The sequence below is a fragment of the Ranitomeya imitator genome, chromosome 4 (assembly GCF_032444005.1).
Source record: "Ranitomeya imitator isolate aRanImi1 chromosome 4, aRanImi1.pri, whole genome shotgun sequence".
In the NCBI taxonomy this organism is placed as follows: Eukaryota; Metazoa; Chordata; class Amphibia; order Anura; family Dendrobatidae; genus Ranitomeya; species Ranitomeya imitator.
The window spans coordinates 181222013-181242633 of record NC_091285.1 but is presented as its reverse complement, the minus strand read 5'-3'; the positions used below and the strand labels follow the sequence as shown (position 1 = coordinate 181242633).

Sequence of the window (20621 nt, the reverse complement as noted above, 5' to 3'; positions counted from 1 at the left end):
ACCTATATAGTTATGCCCTTGTTTGATATTTATTATTACTCATTTTATCGTTTTATGTAACGCTATCATATTGAGCAGCACTTTACAGACTTCATCACTGTCACAATCTAAATTCCCTATCGGTAAGTCTTTGGAATGTGGGAGTAAACCAGAGAATGCGAAGGAAACCCATGCAAACACAGGGAGAACATACAAACTACTTACAGATTGTTCTTGATAGGATTTGATCTCAGGAGCTGGAAAGGTGCTGCTAAGCCCCTTTGCTGCCCATCTTGCACTTGTAATAGGCCATTGGCCCATACTGTACCACTTTATGCTTCTATTTTTATAAAAAGGCATGAAGAGGTTTTATAAATTTTTTTGTTTTGGATTTGTATACATTGACAAGCAAAAAAAATAACTCTTAGAACCATTATTCCTAGGAAAAAATATCTGGAGTCGTATAGAAGCACACAACAGAAACCCATAGAGTGTTTTCAACTCTATAGAACCAAAGGGCCTCCACCTGCCAGCCTATGCACATGGCTGCTGTTTACTATGTTCACTTGTATAGCACCATCACATTCCGCAGCTCTTTACAGACATTAGCATCACTGTCCCCTTTTGAGCTCACAATCTAGATTCTCTATCATTATGTCTTTGTACTGTGGGATGAAACAGACACGAGAACAGGCAAAACATACAAACTGTTGGGTTCAGTTTGCTGGTTAATTTTCATATAGGCTAACTTAAATTTTTAACAAAGTACACTTTAATTAATAGATCTTGAAATAAAAAATAAGTTCGCTAATTGGATCTGTAACACAAATTGGTTAATAAAATGTTCCTGTGCTGAAATAATCTTATAACTGTGCCCCTGCTGTGTACGGTGAAATGGCCATGTCTGACCGCACAGGAACATGGTGTGATCATACCACAGCTCCTGGGCAGGGAGGAAGCAAAAGAGATTATACAGGCATTACAGCAGAGGATCACAGCTGATTCTTTCTGTGAGGTAAAACATGTTCAAAAACAAATATGAAATGCTTTATCTCACAGAAAGCCGCAGCTGTGATCCCCATGCTGTCCTGTCTGTATATTCTCTTTCTCTTCCTCCCCTGCCCAGAACCTGTTGTATGATCAGATTATGTTCCTGCACGGTCAGACGCGGCCATTACACAGTACATTGTGGGCACATTTATAAGATTATCTCAGCACAGGAATATTTTTTTTAACACATCCAATTGAGGAAATGTATTATTATTCAAAGAACTTTGTTCATGGGAAAACCCCTTTAATGATTAAGGTGTAATTGAATGAGTTATCCTCTGTTCACTTTATAATATTCCTAAACAAATTCTATCACTCTTTAGGATCAATCATATAAGAAGAATATGCTCAAATGCTCTGGAAAACCTGCTCACAAATAATTATACACATGCCCTAATTGCATTGAACTTAGTGACAACCTCTGAACTGCCGCAATGCACAAAGGAGATGTCATCCATATAGCTAGTGTTAAGGGTCGAGTTCCTGCCTCTGCACAGGGGGAATCTCGGGCCATCTCTGCTGCGGTCTCCCATTCTTCTCCTGCCGCAGTGGAGCCTGCTAAGCGCAGACGTCGATCCCAGCGTCTCGCTCAGTCTGACTCTGTGCTAAGAGTTACTGCTGCATTTCCTGCTTCTGCTATTGAAGTCAGTGCTTGGCAGCGGCGAGCAGACGCTTCTGGGGCTAAGTCCTGCTTTTCACATTCTAAGCATGCCCAGAGTAAGATCTCTCAGTGGAGATCGAGGGTCACATGATCAGATACTGCAGCTAAGGTCCTTGTAGGTGCTAGGACTAAATCCTGCTTTGCACTCTGAGCATGCCCAGGGCAAGATCTCTCAGTGGAGATCTAGGGTCACATGCTCAGGTACTGCAGCAACTCTATTGGTCCTTCTTTGAAAGGTCCTAAATGTGCTGCAACTATTTAAGGCCCACATGGCCACACGGCCATGCGCTAGTATTGTCTATTGTTATGTGCTTTGCGCCAGTGTGGTCACATGAGAGTGTGTTCAGGGACCCGGCTGAAATAAGCCCCTAGAATGCTGGCACCTCCGGCGAGGAGTTTGTGTTTGGATGTATTCAGGGACCCGGCTGAAATAAGCCCCTAGAATGCTGGCACCTCCGGCGAGGAGTTTGTGTTTGGATGTATTCAGGGACCCGGCTGAAATAAGCCCCTAGAATGCTGGCTCCTCCGGCGAGGAGTTTTGTGTACATGCGTGACCACTGACTGCTCTCTGTTTGGCAGTTAGCCTGTGCCTCTGTGGAGTCTAACAGGGCACAGTGCTTCTCTTTCACGGCTACTCGGTGAATTAACTGAGTTAGTCTATACCGCCATATAGTTCCGCCGTTTTCTAGCAGCAGGTACTCCTGCACCTTGGATCCCGGGCTGCGAACGCACCAATATCAATAAAAACATCTCTATTTACTCGGTGCGTTCCGCTAGCCTTAACATCTAGGCTAATAAAATAGGAAATATTCTGATCTGGGGAATAGATATGGCCAAAAAAATTTGTATCATGTATCCATACAGATTTTCCCATTAGCGTGGAATACACAGAACAGCATTTCTACAGCAAATCGTGTCACTGCATATATTAAAAACACCATTATCATATTTTTATTGAATTCCTACAGGGGTAAGGATTTGCTGTTCTTAAGTGAGGGGGAGAAGATTTCCCTTAATTCGTTTGATGAAGAGGCTCAGAAAGGCCCAGTGGAACTGCTCAGCAGCTTGGCGCAGACAGACATCAGCTCAGTGTACAGGCTGGGTGAGTTCTGGAGTCTACGACTACTGATATATTGATGAGTTACCGTTCACAGCAGCGGATGTTGATGTGACTGACATTGTGCTACCTGTATACTGACAGAGGGATTCCGTTACCCTTGTACTGTCAGGGGACCCTGCTAGGCTCACAATCTAATCCTCAGTCTGTTACGCCTCATTTCCTTTCATTCACCTCCTCAGCACAACACATTGCATCCAGCATCTTTCACTAATGCTCAGTTTACATGTGTCAACCCTGGCTGTTAACTAACCACCAAACAGTTACATGAGTGCTGATAGGCAGTTCTTTAGTAGTCTGTTTACACAGGAGGCCGATTACACTTCCATTCACACAGATAGCTAAGAAGGTTGTTCCGTTTGCATATAATATTGTTCTCGGCAGCACATATCCTGTTTTTTTTAAGCTAACTAAAAAATAATCACTTTTTGCTCATTCGGATCTCTCCCGTAGAACTAATCTAGTCCACTTGTCCTTCGTGTGAGTGTGAGATTTATCCCCATATATTTTGGAATATATTAGGAAGAGACATAGGGAGTGGCATTCTATTGGAGCCTTTGGACTAAGGAAGCGGTTTATAAACCCATTTACTACCAATGTCCTTTTTTTGGGACACCTAATCTTTAGCTTCTAGCAACTAAGATTTTATAATTTTTATAATTAGGTCCAATTTTTTCTGTTGTGTTTGTAAAATGAATGATTACAAAATAGGAAATCATGTCATTGTCATTTTTAATTGAATATTGGGACGCCCTTTTCTGAAAAATCCGTACTTGAAAAAATTTTGAAATTTATGTTTCTGATTCATTAGGACCCAAATCATTAAAAATCTGTCATTAAAAAAAAATAAAAAAAAATGAAAATTGCTAATTTGGCAAGTAATGGGTTAAAACAGTAATCCACTGATTTATAATTGAGACTGTGTATCTATTAATTGTTGTGCACTATGTTGTGTTTTAGATTCTTGAATAATCCTTTAACCCCTTAGCGACCGCCGATACACCTTTTAACGGCGGCCGCTAAGGGTACTTAAACCACAGCACCGTTAATTAACGGCACTGTGGAAAAAGTGAATAGCGCCCCCCAAAGTCGGATTTTCTCCGGGGTCTCGGCTGCCGGGGGTAGCCGAGACCCCAGAGAACATGATTCGGGGTTTTTTTTACCCACCCCGCATTTGCGATCGCCGGTAATTAACCGTTTACCGGCGATCGCAAAAAAAACCCAAAAACGTGATCTCTTTTTAATTTCTCTGTCCTCCGATGTGATCGCACATCGGAGGACAGAGAAAAGGGGTCCCAGGTAGCCCCCCAATACTCACCTATCTCCCCCGATGCTCGTGTCTCCAGGTGGGCGCCGCCATCTTCAAAATGGCGGGCGCATGCGCAGTGTGCCCGCCGGCCGGCACCGGGAGAATCTTTGGGGTCTCGGCTGCCGGGGGTAGCCGAGACCCCAAAGAACATGATCGGGGTCAGTTTTATCGACCCCTGTTTTGCGATCGTTGGTAATTAACTGTTTACCGGCGACCGCAAAAAAAAAAAAAAAGTAAAGTGTAATTCTCTGTCCTCTGATGTGATCGCACATCAGAGGACAGAGAAATAGGGGGATTCGGGGACCCTAGCATACTCACCTGGGTCCTCCTGCTGCTCCTCCTGGCTGCCGGGGAAAAGAAAATGGCGGGCGCATGCGCAGTGCGCCCGCCTTCTGTTTCCATCTGCTGGCCGGCAGGAGAACAGCAGTTGGGGCTAAAATTAGGGGTAGGGTTAGGGGTAGGGTTAGGGTTAGGGATAGGGTTAGGGGTAGGGTTAGGGCTAGGGTTAGGGCTAGGGGTAAGGGTAGGGTTAGGGGTAGGGTTAGGGGTAGGGTTAGGGCTAGGGTTAGGGCTAGGGGTAGGGTTAGAGGTAGGGTTAGGGGTAGGGTTAGGGTTAGGGGTAGGGCTAGGGTTAGGGGTAGGGTTAGGGGTAGGGGGAGGGTTAGGGTTAGTGCTAGGGTTAGGGCTAGGGTTAGTGGTAGGGTTAGGGGTAGGGTTAGGGCTAGGGTTAGAGCTAGGGTTAGGGCTAGGGCTAGGTCTAAATTTAGGGTTAGGGTTGGGACTAAATTTAGGGTTAGGCTTCTTTCACACTTACGTCGGTACGGGGCCGTCGCAATGCGTCGGCCCGACATACCGACGCATGTTGTGAAAATTGTGCACAACGTGGGCAGCGGATGTAGTTTTTCAACGCAGCCGCTGCCCAATCTATGTCCTGGGGAGAAGGGGGCGGAGTTAGGGTTGTGATTAGGTTAGGGTTGTGATTAGGGGTGTATTGGGATTAGGGTTAGGTTTGAGGTTAGGGTTGAGATTAGGATTAGGGGTGTGTTGGATTTAGGGTTTTGATTAGGGTTATGGTTAGGGTTGACATTAGGGTTATTTTGGGGTAAGGGTTGTGATTATCGTTAGTGTTAGTGATTAGGATTATGGATCAGGTAGGGATTAGGGTTAGGGGTGTGTTGGAGTTGGGTTGGAGCTAGAATTTGGGGGTTTCCACTGTTTAGATACATCAGGGTGTCTCCAAACACGACAGCCAATTTTGCGCTCAAAAAGTCAAATGGTGCTCCCTCCCTTCTGAGCTCTGCCGTGCGCCCAAACAGTGGGTTACCCCCACATATGGGGCATCAGCGTACTCGGGATAAATTGGACAACAACTTCTGGGGTCCAATTCTCTTGTTACCCTTGTGAAAATAAAAACTTGGGGGCTACAAAACTTTTTTGTGGAAAAATATATATATATATTTTTTTATGACTCTGCATTATAAACTTCTGTGAAGCACTTGGGCATTCAAAGTTCTCACCACACATCTATATAAGTTCCTTGGGGGGTCTAGTTTCCAAAACGGGGTCACTTGTGGGGGGTTACTACTGTTTAGGTACATCAGGGGCTCTGCAAACGCAACATAATGCCCACAGACCATTCTATCAAAGTCTGCATTCCAAAATGGCGCTCCTTCCCTTCCGAGCTCTGCCGTGCGCCCACACAGTGGTTTACCCCCACATATGGCGCATCAGCGTACTCGGGATAAATTGGACAACAACTATTGCAGTCCAATTTCTCCTGTTACCTTTGTGAAAATAAAAACTTGGGGGCTACAATATCTTTTTTTGTGAAAAAAAAATATTTTTTATTTTCACGACTCTGCATTCTAAACTTCTGTGAAGCACTTGGGCATTCAAAGTTCTCACCACACATCTAGATAAGTTCCTTGGGGAGTCTAGTTTCCAAAATGGGGTCACTTGTGGGGGGTTACTACTGTTTAGGTACATCAGGGGCTCTGCAATCGCAACATAATGCCCACAGACCATTCTACCAAAGTCTGCATTCCAAAACGGCGCTCCTTCCTTCCGAGCTCTGCTGTGCGCCTAAACAGTGGTTTACCCCCACATATGGGGTACCAGCATACTCAGGACAAATTGGACAACAACTTTTGGGGTCCAATTTTTCTTGTTACCCTTGTGAAAATAAAAACTTGGGGGCTAAAAAATCTTTTTTGTGGAAAAAAAAAATATTTTTTATTTTCACGACTCTGCATTATAAACTTCTGTGAAGCACTTGGGAATTCAAAGTTCTCACCACACATCTAGATAAGTTCCATGGGGGTTCTAGTTTCCAAAATGGGGTCACTTGTGGGAGATTTCTACTGTTTAGGCACATCAGGGGCTCTCCAAACGCGACATGGCGTCCGATCTTAATTCCAGCCAATTCTACATTGAAAAAGTAAAACGGCACTCTTTCTCTTCCAAGCTCTGCGGTGCGCCCAAACAGTGGTTTACCCCCACATATTGGGTATCGACATACTCAGGAGAAATTGCACAACAACGTTAGTTGTCTAATTTCTCCTGTTACCCTTGTGAAAATTAAAATTTGTGGACAAAAAGATCATTTTTGTAGAAAAAATGCGATTTTTTTTTTCAGGGCTCTACGTTATAAACTTCTGTGAAGCACATGGGGGTTCAAAGTGCTCACCACACATCTAGATAAGTTCCGTAAGGGGTCTAGTTTCCAAAATGGTGTCACTTGTGGGGGGTTTCCACTGTTTAGGCACATCAGGGGATCTCCAAACACGACATGGCGTCCAATCTCAATTCCAGCCAATTCTACATTGAAAAAGTAAAACGGCGCTCCTTCACTTCCAAGCTCTGCGGTGCACCCAAACAGTGGTTTACCCCCACATATGGAGTATTGGCGTATTCAGGAGAAATCGCACAACAACTTTTGTGGTCTAATTTCTCCTGTTACCCTTGTGAAAATAAGAATTTGTGGGCGAAAATATCATTTTTGTGTAAAGAAAAGCGAATTTTAATTTTCACGGCTCTACGTTATAAACTTCTGTGAAGCACTTGGGGATTCAAAGTGCTCACCACACATCTAGATAAGCTCCTTATGGGGTATAGTTTCCAAAATGGTGTCACTTGTGGGGGGTTTCCACTGTTTAGGCACATCAGGGGCTCTCTAAACGTGACATGGCGTCCCATCTCAATTCCAGCCAATTCTGCATTGAAAAAGTCAAACGGTGCTCCTTCACTTCTAAGTTCTGCGGTGCGTCCAAAAAGTGGTTTACCCCCACATATGGGGTATTGGCGTATTCAGGAGAAATTGCATAACAAAATTTATGGTTACATTTCTGTTTTTACACATGTGAAAATAAAAAAAATGGTTCTGAATTAAGATGTTTGCAAAAAAAAGGTAAATGTTCATTTTTTCCTTCCACATTGTTTCAGTTCCTGTGAAGCACGTAAATGGTTAATAAACTTCTTGAATGTGGTTTTGAGAACCTTGAGGGGTGTAGTTTTTAGAATGGTGTCACACTTCTTTATTTTCTATCATATAGACCCCTCAAAATGACTTCAAATGTGATGTGGTCCCTAAAAAAAAATGGTGTTGTAAAAATGAGAAATTGCTGGTCAACTTTTAACCCTTATAACTCCCTAACAAAAAAAAATTTTGTTTCCAAAATTGTGCTGATGTAAAGTAGACATGTGGGAAATGTTATTTATTAACTATTTTTCGTGACATATCTCTCTGATTTAAGGGCATAAAAATACAAAGTTTGAAAATTGCAAAATTTAAAAATTTTTCACCATATTTCCGTTTTTTTCATAAATAATCGCAAGTAATATCGAAGAAATGTTACCACTAACATGAAGTACAATATGTCACGAAAAAACAATCTCAGAATCAGCGGGATCCGTTGAAGTGTTCCAGAGTTATAACCTCATAAAGTGACAGTGGTCAGAATTGCAAAAATTGGCTCGGTCATTAAGTACCAAATTGGCTCTGTCACTAAGGGGTTAAACATGTTTGCTAAATAAAATTTATGTTTTGACTGATGAGAAGATACAAAAACACACAAGGATGATAATAATAGCTGTTTGGGTGGCAAAAAAAGATGACCGGTAACCTTCAGACCATGTTCACACGATCAGGATCAGATTCTGCCATTTCAGTCTACGGGATCCATATGAGACAGATGAAACTAGGAAGACAAACTTTGTACTTCAGAGTTTCATCCATTTTCAACTTATGCATTGCTAAGAGTTAAAAAAGTTCAGAGAGCTTACCAGTTTAAGTGAGAAAAAAAATGAATGCGAAAAATATGGATGCACCTAGGATGACACCTGTGAAAAGAAATCAGTCCATTTCTCTGAAATGGTAACACTCACATGATCACTCACGTTATGCAAGTTAATAAACTCCAAACATGTCAGGAAGCACTGGTCGTAAAGGCATAGGAGTATATACAGTAAAATTGTAAAATTTACTGCAGATTATTTAAAGGGGGATTCTCTCAATTGAAAAAATTGTTGACAGCGGTAAAAGTGATAAAATAGTTAAAATAATTATTTATAGAAAGCATTACTTTTTTGGTAAGTTCTCCACTCCTAAGCGGCATTAGAGCACCAGTGCTACTTGCGATTAGGTAATAATATGTCACATATAGTGATGGATGAAACAAAACGGTAAAGTTTGGGGTCCGTACTAGACACCTAGTTTACGTGCATGAACCTCGAACATGGACTTCTCCCGGAAAAGAGGGATCCCCATGCCGTTTTTTAAATTATTTAAATAAATAATTTAAAAAATGGTGTGGGGTCTCCCCCATTTTTAATCACCAGCCAAGCTAAAGCAGAGAGCTGAGGGCTTGAGTTCTCAGGATGGGAAGGGCCATGGATATATGGCCCTTCCCAGCCTAAAAGTATCAGCCTGCAGTCGCCTCAGAAAAGGCGCATTCTTTAGATGCACCAATTCTGGCGATTACCCAACTCTTCCTGCTTGCCTTGGTACATTGGCAAGTGGAGTAACATTTTGGAGTTTTAATCAACTTTGTAATGTCAGCTGACAAGCCCAGGGGTTAGTAATGGAGAGGTATCTATCAGATGCCACCATTACTAACCCCGTAGTGGAAATGAATAAAGACGCACACAGAAAGAAGTCCTTTAATTGAGCAAAACACCCCTCCACAAGTCCCTTCTTTTTCCCATTTATTAACATAAAAATTAAAAATCAAAGTAATTCTCACCTGTCTACCATTAATCCATAATGATGATGTCTCACGAAGAACACCAACTCTGCTACATCTGGTTGCATTGCCGAGCAGTGATATGAGTAATGTGATTGCTCAGCCTGGCAGACAGAATACAGTGAGCTTAGAGTGAGAACGTGGCTGCAGTGACGAGCGATGAAATTATTGAAGTTACCACCGGTCACTTGCAGCCGTATCCTCACGCTCAGCTCAGGGTGATATGGCTATTATAACATTGGTTGAGTAGTGTGTGTGTAATTTTTGTGCTATCATGCAGTGCATTGAAACTTTTGGTGACTTTTTTTAGATGGCCTGGATCCAGTTGAAATATATCTGAAATCTTTGCCAGGTAAGATAGGTTATACCGTATATATAATTCATTACTTAATTAAATATTAAGCAAGTACACACAAAATGAAGTTTTTAAAGGAAGGTATTTATTGTTAAGGGAGAAATAAATCCAAAACTACAGGGACCTGTGCGAAAAAGTGATTGCCCCCCAAACCTAATAACTGGTTGGGCCACCCATAACAGCAACAACTGCAATCAAACGTTTGTGATAATTGGCAATGAGTCTTTTACAACTTTCTTGTAGGAATTTTGGCCCCCTCATCTTGGAGGGTTTCCATGTATGAACCACCTTTTTAAGGTCATGCCACAACATCTCAATCAGATTAAGGTCAGGACTTTGACTAGGCCACTCCAAAGTCTTTTGTTTTCCTTAAGCCATTCAGAGGTGGACTTGCTGGTGTGTTTTGGTTCATTGTCCTGCTGCCTAGCCCGAGTGTGCTTCAGCTTTAGGTCACAAACAGATGGCTAGACATTCTTCTTCAGGATTTTTTAGAGTTTTTGGTAGACAGCAAAATTCATGGTTCCATTTACCACAGCAAGTCTTTCAGGTCCTGAAGCAGCAAAACAGCCCCAGACCATCACACTAGCCTCACCATATTTTATTGTTGTTATGATGTTCCTTTTCTGAAATGCTGGGTTACTTCTATGAAAGATTGTAATTGGACATACACCTTCCAAAAAGTTCAACTTTTGTCTTGTCAGACCGCAGAGTATTTTCCAAAATGTCTTGGGGATCATCAAGATGTTTTCTGACAAAATTGAGACATGCCTTTATGTTCACATTGCTCAGCAATGGTTTTCCTCTTGGAACTCTGCCATGCAACCATGTTTGCCAAGTCTCTTTTTTATGATGGAGTCATGAACAAAGACCTTAACTGAGACAAGTAAGGTCTGCAGTTCTTGGATGATTCGTCGCTGATCTCTTGCGGTAATTTGGATCGGCAAGCTACTCCTAGGAAGGTTTATCACTGTTCCATGTTTTTGCCATTGTTGAATAATGGCTCTCACTATAGTTTGCTGGGGTCTCAAACTTTAGAAATTGCTTTATAACTTTTTCCAGACTGATAGATCTCAATTACTTTGATTCTCATTTGTTCCCAAATTTCTTTGGAACGTGGCATGATGTCTAGCTTTGAGGACCTTTTGGTCTTCTTCACTTTGTCAGGCAGAACTATTTAAGTGATTTCTTGATTGAGAACAGGTGTGGCAGTAGTCAAGCCTGGGTGTGGCTAGGGAATTTTAACTCATCTTCCGAAAGATGTGATAAACCACAGTTATTTTATGTTTACAGGGGGGAAGGCAATCACTTTTTTACACAGAGCCCTGCAGGTTCGGATTTATTTTTCCCTTAATAGTAAAGACCTTAATTTAAAAACTAAATCTTGTGTTTACTTTTGTTATCTTTGTCTAATATTTACATCTGTTTGGTGATCTGAAGCATTTAAGTGTGACAAACATGGAAAAGAATAGGAAATCAGGTAGGGAACAAACACTTTTTCACCCCTCTGTATTTATATATTGTTGTTTCTAAGCACAGTTTTATGTTTCAAATGTACTTGGGCAAGCTTTATTTCCACTCCCCGTGGCAGTTAACTTTCACATTCTCCTGTTTCCTTCTATGAGAGAACAGCACACTATGGTTAATTTCATAAACATAAGTTCTGTCTGTGGAGTGGATATAAACATATATTTTCAAAAATATATATGTGCAGAAATAACCATGGTGAGTTAGCCTATGACTAAGGATGTGTATACACCTGAAACACGTAAGTTACGAGGCCTTGCTTTTTCATGTTTTAACCACATTTCAATAAAAAATCCATTTTATCCCTGGATGCTTTTTATTGTCAGGTGACATCAAACCCCGAGGTTAGTAATGGATTGGCATCAATAAGATGCCCCCATTACTAACTCATAGTCATATTGTATAAACAGACACACACAAAGAATAATGTCCTTTAATTGAAAGAATGACAAAGATTACTTTAATGAATCTTAATTAAACCATACTTACGACATCGCCTATTCCAACGACACCATTGTCTTCTGTAAAAGAATTAAAACAAAAAAAACCAATATCCTTCACCTGTCTGTCGTTCTGTCCTAAGCTGTAATCCATGTCTGGGGGAAAAAACAGGTTTCAACCTGGACAGTGCTAAGATGAGACCGTCTAGGTTGATGAATGAGCTCTGCAGCATCAGTGACTAGCGGTGACGTCCTTGAGGTTACTGCCGGTCACTGAGGCTGTGTTCCCAGTCAGGCTGAACTGTGGTGACCTCGGTGAAATCCCAGCTAGCACCGTGAGAAAGTTGCAAGGTGCAGAGGCGAGTTCACCGCAGTTCACCGGGAGACATTCACTGTGGTGAATTTGAACTGTGGTCAACTCGTCTCTGAATCGTGCGACTTTCTCATGGTGCTAGCTGGGTTTTCACCAAAGTCACCACAGTTCAGCCTGGCTGGGAACGCAGCGTCAGTGACATCACCACTGGTCACTGATGCTGCACTCGCAGGGGCCAATATCTATGGACCCTTACCAGCCTGAGATTACCAGCCCCCAGCTGTTTGCTTTAGCAAGGCTGGTCATCAAAAATGAGGAGGACCCTATGCCGTTTTTTTATTTATCCCTCTATTCTTGATAATCAGCTTTGCTGAAGCTGACAGCTAAGGGTTGCAGCCCCCAGATGTGTTTTGCCTAGCTGGTTATCAAAAATATAGGGGAACCCGCTCTGTTTTTTTTTTATATTTATTTACGGCGCTGGAGCCGGCTAATAAATCCTCCCATCAGCCACTCCTGCTCTCACTGTTATTATTGGCAGCAGGCGTCGGATGATGGGAGCTGTAGTCCCATCAACTGACACCAGTGACCGGAGGTACACTTTATACCTCCGATCACAGCTGAGCATTCATACTGTCTTTTGACAGAGTGGGAACCGTGGCTCTCTGACCGGAGGAGATGATTTCATCGCTGATCAGAGGCAGTGTTTGCTGCGATGTTATGCCCATGACAGCGTCAAAAACACCAGTGTTGGGGCAGCCAAACCCGAACAGTAACACAGACTGCCTGGTGAAGTCTGTATTCGGTGTCCATGCCTGAACAGTAGGTCGCCGAACTTTACTATTCGAGTTCAACCATCTCTAATGGAAAATGTAATTTATTATTCTTTGCACTTTTGATGCAATGAAGATTTTTTTATATAATGTTTTTATTTGAAAATTTGGCTGACACAATTTTACAAATTGATTAGTCAGCCAATATGTATATTATTATTTGAATAAGCTTGTATAATGATAATATTCATAGTTTAATTCAACATATTTAGATTTTTTTTTTAACTGAGATCGTGTTTAAAATACATCTTACTGGTAAAATGGTTGTCACAATCTATACTAAAACTATATTGTACTTTTTCAGGTGGAAAGGAAGAGTTTGGTGAAACACAGATTTCTGATAGCTGGGAGGAAATTGAAGCTTTAACTGAATCTTCTAAATGCAGTATATCTGAAAAGTCCAGTCCAGATTCTGAATGGAGATACGTAGTTGAGGGCTTCCATGTGCATGGACAGGAAGATATTGATGACCCGAAATTCTTTGTTGATTTAAATGCCGGAGATCTAGAAGACTCTGAAGTTTTTGATCCTGTGTTGACCTTCCTCAATAAAGAAGGCTATGATTCTCATTTCCTACCCTTATATGACCTTTCTATGTCTTTTCTAAACTCAACATTTTACGGGTTTTCAGAAGAAGAAGACTTGGTAATGTACCTGGAAACATCCCGGAACTGGGCAAAAAGGAATAACATGTCTTGGGCACACATACGATGTTGTTTCCTTCTGGGACGGATTTGTGCCAAGAGGATGAAGCTATCCCAGGCAAGAGTTTACTTTGAAGAAGCCTTAAGTGCCATTAGCCATGGATTTCTAGATTTGCAACTTTTGGCTGCTTTGTATGGGAATTTATCTGCTATCTACTTGAAGCAAAATTTGAAATCTAAGCAAGAACTTTTGCTGGAAAAAGCTGCCAGTCTTCTAACTTGCATATGTCAGCATAACTTTAGTTCAGAGAATGAGCTTGAGGTGCTAAAATATGTTTTTAGGAAAGCTGTTATTGTTAACAATGCCTCCTTAGAATCTCGTACTTGCTTCCTCATATTTCGGTTGCTATATCAGCTAGGAAGGCATGATGATGCCCTACCATTTCTGGAACGCTTGCAATTTCTTCTTATTACTTCTTGTTCCCAAACTTTGAATTCCAGTACAAGTGTAATGCCCATTTTAAGTTACTTGTATGATAAAAAATACCTGCCTCATGTTGCTTTGGCATCAGCCAGACTGTACAAATTCATTGGCAAGAAAATTATGCCATCTCTTTTGTGGAGAGTTGGCGTAGTTATGCAAAATATATCCAAAATTATGGGTTCTCCACTAAAAGGCAATCATATTCCAGCTCAAGCTGCTCCTTATTTAAAACATGCATTATCCTCTTCTTATGAAAGTGGCGATATAAAAGCTCAAAGAACACTATGTTTCCTTTTAGCCAAGCTCTACCTCCAGCAAAGTCTTCTATCTGGTGCCGTTAGTTATACTAAAAGGGCTGTTGAACTAGGAAGATGGACCAGTGAAGAAGAAACTTTTGAATCTTCTCTGTTTTTAGGATGGTTATATATTTTGAGTGGCCATTTTGATCAAGCTTGCCATATTTTAATGTCTCTTTTAGACTCAATGCAGGAAACTGACAGTACTACTCAGTGTGGTGTTGTGCATAATCTACTTGCAAATGCACAAAAGAGGAATAAAAAGGTACATGAATCTTCAAGAGGGTACTCATATGCTCTTAAAATGGCTACTGAAACAGGCAACAGAAGAAACCAAGCCATAGCCCTAGGAAATCTTGGGTCATTGGCTGTGTCCTGCCAAGCTTTTATTATGGCAGAGAGATATTTTGTTAAGTCTGTCCAGCTTTTTATAGATGTTCAGGACAGTGGTGATGCAGAAAGAGAGTTAGCCCAGGTTCTGCACTGGTTGGGGAAAATTCTGATTGAACAGCGAAAGCTTGAAAATGGCAAAGCCTGTTTTGAACTCGCATTGCTATTTGCTATGAAGTCCAATAACTTAAAAAGTAAGTACCAATTATTTAAGATTTACTCAAATAAATTCCTATTTTGCTTTATTTTGCAAAAACTATACTTACAAGAGATATTGAAATTACAACACATTTCTTTTGGCCATTCGGTTAGAAGTTTTATCTTCTTAAGTTTGTAAACTGAAACTTTGATCGCATCTTTTAGATAATAATTCAGAAGTGTGAGACTTGGTAATTGTGTTAGCCATATGTCTTTGGAAATTAATCTGTCCCAGGACACTCTGAAGAGATTTTACCAATGCCGGCATTTTGTAAGTCTTGATCCTGTTGTCCAATGTAGAAGAGATGCCAAATATATTAACATTTAATAAATGTGATGAATTTGGTGCACCTTTTGGACAGTACATGCACTAGAAAATGAAATTTATGCCAACCATGAGTAAATTTCAGCTACAATGTACACCATTTTTCTTGCTTACGATATAGTAAATTTGTAGCATTACGATATGGGCAACTAGATTATTACAAAGGATGGAAGGCCTCTCATATGATGAGAAGTTGGTAAAGTTGGGCTTGTTTAGCTTAGAAAAGAGACGCCTCAGAGGGAATCTCATTTACATATGTAAATATATGTGTGGCCAGTACAAAACACTTTTACATGACTTACTCCTCCCAAGGACCATACTGAGGACTAGGGGGCACTCATTACGGGTGGAAGAAAGGTGATTCTGGAAGCTAAATAGGAAAGGGTTCTTTACAGTTACAGCAGTCAGACTGTGGAATGCCTGACCACAAGAGGTAGCAATGGCAGACTCTATAACAACTTGTAAAAAATGGGATGGATGATTTCCTCAATACACATAACATTTTGTGTTATAGTTAAATTAATGAGAAAAATGATAAAATGTATATTTGTTAGAGAAAGGTTGAACTTGGTGGACCTAGGTCTTTTTCAACCTATGTAACTGATACACCATGCCCCCTTTTGCTAAAACCCATTCACTTTTTGAAAAAGTACTGGAACGGCCACAAATGGGCAACAAGTTATGAAGTAAAGTTATCTAAAAATACCAGTTACCACAAATTTTGAGAGATTTTGATGCCAATTTTCAAGTGTAGAGAAGTCATGGAAAAGTTGATCAACAATTGAAGGAAGTCTGTCAGCCCAAATTGATAGTATAAACTAAGCATATAGCCTTGTAGGAGATATAGCACTTAGAAAAATTAAAAAAAATGATCACAGTTTTAGTGTTGTAATTGCTGCCGCTATTTAACAGAAACTGAAGTTTAATCAAACATACTGATCAAAATGGTTGGTGCACATGTGGCATGGCCAAAGAGGTTCAGTGCACCATTCCACCCACTGGTGATTGACAGCTCCGACTGGCCTGGGTTTTGTCTGCTCAATTCAGACAAGCCAGCGCTGCCAATCACCAGTAAAGGAGGTGGGAACACGCAAATCCATTGTACAGAATGGTGCATTGAGCCTGTTCGCCACGCTGTGGGTGCAACAAGCACTCTAGTTAGCATATTTGATTAAACTATAGCTTCTATAGAATAGACAAAGTGATTTGAACACTAATATACTAATAACACTAATAAAGAACGGTATGTTCACACGTTGAGAAAATTTCTGCACCATTTCTGCATTTCTTGGAAGGAAAAACGCATTTGCAAAAAAACACATTTTTGGCGCTTTTTTGATATGTTTTTGCCCTGTATTTTTGGTTGATTTGAGTGGTCAAAAACATAGGGCAAAAACACTCAGAGAATTGACATGCTGCAGATTATTTTCTGCACTTAGTCTGCAAGTCAAACGAACGCAATGTGTGCAATAAAACTTCAGGTTTCTCATTCAGCTCGCTAGCATCAGGTTTTGCTTCAGGTTTGTTAACAAATCCGCACAGGAAAAACATGACAAAAACGTGGCAAAAACGCAATGTATGAACATAGTCTTAAGGTGTGATTTTTCTAAGAGTTAAATTCCCTTTTAAGACCATGGGCTTGATTCATTGTTGCATTTGTGTCTTTCTTTGTCTAGTCTTTGGTGTTTTTCATCTGTTTTTCATTTGCTCCTTAGTCTTCTTTTAATTTTTCAAAAGTCAGTTAAAATAAACAAGGTATTTTTTGTATTAAATCTGTGTATATGTATTGTAGTGTGTTAATATACTCACCTACAACCGCCATCTGTGAAATCCAGCGCTCTATGTGATCCAGAAGTGACTGTTACAATGTAAGCCTATGGAGCATAAGAATGAAGCTCTATAGGCTTACATTGTAAAACTGACTTCCCGGCTCATGGATACAGCATAGAGTGAGCCAGATAGTCTGAAGAGTAGTGACGTCACTGAGAAGAGGAGCAGAACAGCGCTGGATTCTGGAGAAAGCAGCTGTAGGTGTATTAACACACACAGACACATACTACACTACATACATGTATGCACAGATTTAGTACAACATAAAAACTAAATGGTTTCTTTAATGTCTAATGCCAGTTAAAGGGGTAGTCCCATCACCAAAATCCTATCCCAGTATGTAATACGTATAATAATAATAATAATAATAATACCAAATAACTTCAATTAGAAATGTAGTATAATTCTTCTGATAGTCTATGTTGCTTACTAGTGATGAGCGAGTATACTCGTTGCTTGGGTTTTCCCGAGCATGCTCGGGTGATCTCTGAGTATTCTTTAGTGCTCAGAGATTTTAGTTTTTGTCCATGCAGCTACATGATTTACAGCTGCTAGACAGCTTGAATACATGTGGGGATTCCCTAGCAACTAGGCAACCCCACATGTACTCAGGCTGGCTAGCAGCCGTAAATCATGCAGCAGCGGCAGAGGCATAGCTAGGCTTTTGGTTGGGGGGTGGCGAAGCTTCTCAATGGGCCCCTAACCAGGTAACCTTCATTACAATTCGGTAGCATGTCCTAATTGTGGAGGAGAACCTCAGCAGATCACCATGCTATTACTGAATATAATCTCTATATAACGACCAACATGGATATTACTGCCATATGGTCAGTGGTAGATACCAGTCCTACAGAACATGTAAGAGATCACAGCACAGTTACAGATAATGTCTTACCGCTGATGTTCTCTGATGGAATCGTTCACTTTTCCCGTCTTTTCCATCTGGCACAGACCGACATGACAACTTCCAGCCACGACTCATCTGCAGAGAATAAAACAAAGACACGTTTCACTTCTTATAGTCCAGCCATCACCATCTATTCCCAATCTGCACAAACTCCTCATCCTGCTGATACCCCAATACTGAGCCGCTGCTGCCATATGTGTCCCTATTACTGCCCCTGATACCCCAATACTGAGCCGCTGCTGCCATATGTGTCCCTATTACTGCACCTGCTGTGCGGTTCTCTGTGCCTTCTAAATTCTAAAGCAACCCTCTAGAATATAGTAATGCCGGGTGCTACTGCCCTAAAAAACAGTGCCCACATTTTGCTCCCTAGAAAGTAATATTGCCATGTGTGCCCCTTTGATAGTCACAGTAACCTGAGATCCCCTATAACAAGTGCCCACTTTACATTTAATAATGTCCTGAGTCACCCCCCCGTACAGCTCCCCTATACAGTATAATGCCCCCTCACTGCATAGTACCATCCACACAGTATACTGACCCTTTAGTAGCCCCCAAACTGTTTGATGACTCCAACACTGTATGTTCTGTCTTCATACTTGTTGATACGGTGTGTAATCCGACATACGGCATAAACCACTTCTGTCTCCCAAATAAGCAGACTGTTCTCTGTAGCAGAGGTGTCAAACTGCATTCCTCGAGGGCCGCAAACAGGTCATGTTTTCAGGATTTCCTTGTATTGCACAGGTGATAATTTAATCACCTGCACAGAATGATTCCAGCACCTTGTGCAATATAAAGAAATCCTGAAAACATGACCTGTTTGCGGCCCTCGAGGAATGCAGTTTGACACCTCTGCTCTGTAGTCTAACGTGTTTATTGGTAAACATGAGCGCGGTAAAACTATAAGAATACAAATGATATGGATAAGTATTGGGTAAAATAATAGTACAGCTGATACTTGCAACGAACAGAAAGGTATACAGGATGATGCAACTTCTATATAACTACATACAGTAAGTCACTGACCATAGGTTTCCTAAATACTAGCTGCCATACAGTAAATCACATTCTGTACAACACTATATTACAAGGACAGAAGTAACAATCTTACCGGATAAACTTAACCAGGATGGCAAGTAAATAGATGGTTCCAGCACAGCACATAAGTACGTGTGTCCCAGGAAGTACACAGAAAAGTAATGGAGTCTCTCTCTCCCAGCATACCTTGGTACAATCCCACAATGCAACACTCTAATTATAACTAAAACGCAGGTTATAAATTTAACCACCACTAGATGGTGCTATAACACAGCAAACCAAACACTATAGTGCTAAAACTTTAATGCATAATTGGAACCACAATGTCCTTCCTAGAATGGACAGAACACTGTATGATGGCCCCTTCACTGTAATCTCCACACTGTATGATGGCCCACTAGATGGCGTCTATATAGTAAATGCACCAGATCATCCTAAATATAGTATAATGCACTTCCCATAGGTCTCCATATAGTATAATGCACTCCCCATAAGCATCCATATAGTATAATGCACTCCCCATAGGACTCCATATAGCATAATGCACTCCCCATAGGACTCCATATAGTATAATGCACTCCCCATAGGCCTACTCTATAGCACAAGGCAGTACCCATAGGCAGACCCTGTAGTATAAGATAGTACCCCATAGGTAGACCCTGTAGTATAAGGCAGCATCCCATAGGCAGATCCTGAAGTATAAGGCAGTACCCCTATAGGCAGATCCTGAAGTATAAGGCAGCCCCCCTATAGGCAGATCCTGAAGTATAAGGCAGCCCCCCTATAGGCAGATCCTAAAGTATAAGGCAGCCCCCATAAAAAAAACAATAAATACTCACCTCTCTTCCTAATTATTCCAGCGGTGCTCCAACTTCCCACTCATCTTCTGACAGCCAGACACTGACAGGGGGATGATGGGAGAAGGAGTGCAGCGCTCCTTCCCTCATCAGTGCGGTGACGGGCAGGGGGGGCACATTATTGGCATCGGGCCCCCCACCTGGCTTTCTCAGGTGCCCCATAGCGGGCGGCAGAGCAAGGAGATCGATTCTCCCTGCTCTGCCGCAGAAGGTAACTGTATGGTAGCTCCGGGTGGGCCCCCTCTGAGCACAGGGCCCGGGGCGATGGCCCCCTCTGCCCCCCCCAGTAGCTATGCTACTGAGCTGCGGTGACACAAACTAAATCTCCGAGCACTAACAAAGACTCGGAGACCACGCAATCGTGCTTGGGGAAAACCCGACCAATGAGTATACTCGCTCATCACTATTGCTTACTCATTGTGCAGGGCATTGCAGTAGCTCAGTAGCTAATATTATTATCACACCTACTACATATTGGGAAAGGATCTTGGAGATGAAAATACCCCTTTTAATGTCAGTTTAAAGTACAGTAAATGTTAATGGTTGTATGCTGGGTTGGGGGATCCAAATGTTTTCAGGTTATTCATCAATTGTGACTGTGTAAAAAATACAATTTTTTATAATCTAGTCTTCCACTGGAGCAAAATTATGTATGTTTGACATTTTGACATTTGACATTTTGGTGCACATTTTACAATATCTTAGCAGAGAGACAAGGAAAACAGCATTTTTCATTTTGTGCATAATTCATGATTTGCGCTCATAAAGAATTAAGTAGAAAAATTGTAAATAAATAACACAAAACAAAACGTGATTTAAAAAAAACCAAAT

The 20621-nt window shown here is 41.3% G+C and overlaps 1 protein-coding gene across 5 annotated transcripts in view; it reads left to right on the top strand.

Annotated features, from left to right (window-relative positions):
* The window catches only part of SH3TC2 (SH3 domain and tetratricopeptide repeats 2), a 103280-nt gene that overhangs the window by 53317 nt on the left and 29342 nt on the right, over window positions 1-20621 (top strand). For all 5 annotated transcript variants that reach the window (XM_069764131.1, XM_069764133.1, XM_069764132.1 and 2 more), the window contains 3 exons: window positions 2659-2792; window positions 9667-9708; window positions 13123-14826. In XM_069764131.1, coding sequence (XP_069620232.1) covers window positions 2659-2792; window positions 9667-9708; window positions 13123-14826 — 1880 coding nt within the window. The remainder of the gene's footprint in view (window positions 1-2658; window positions 2793-9666; window positions 9709-13122; window positions 14827-20621) is intronic.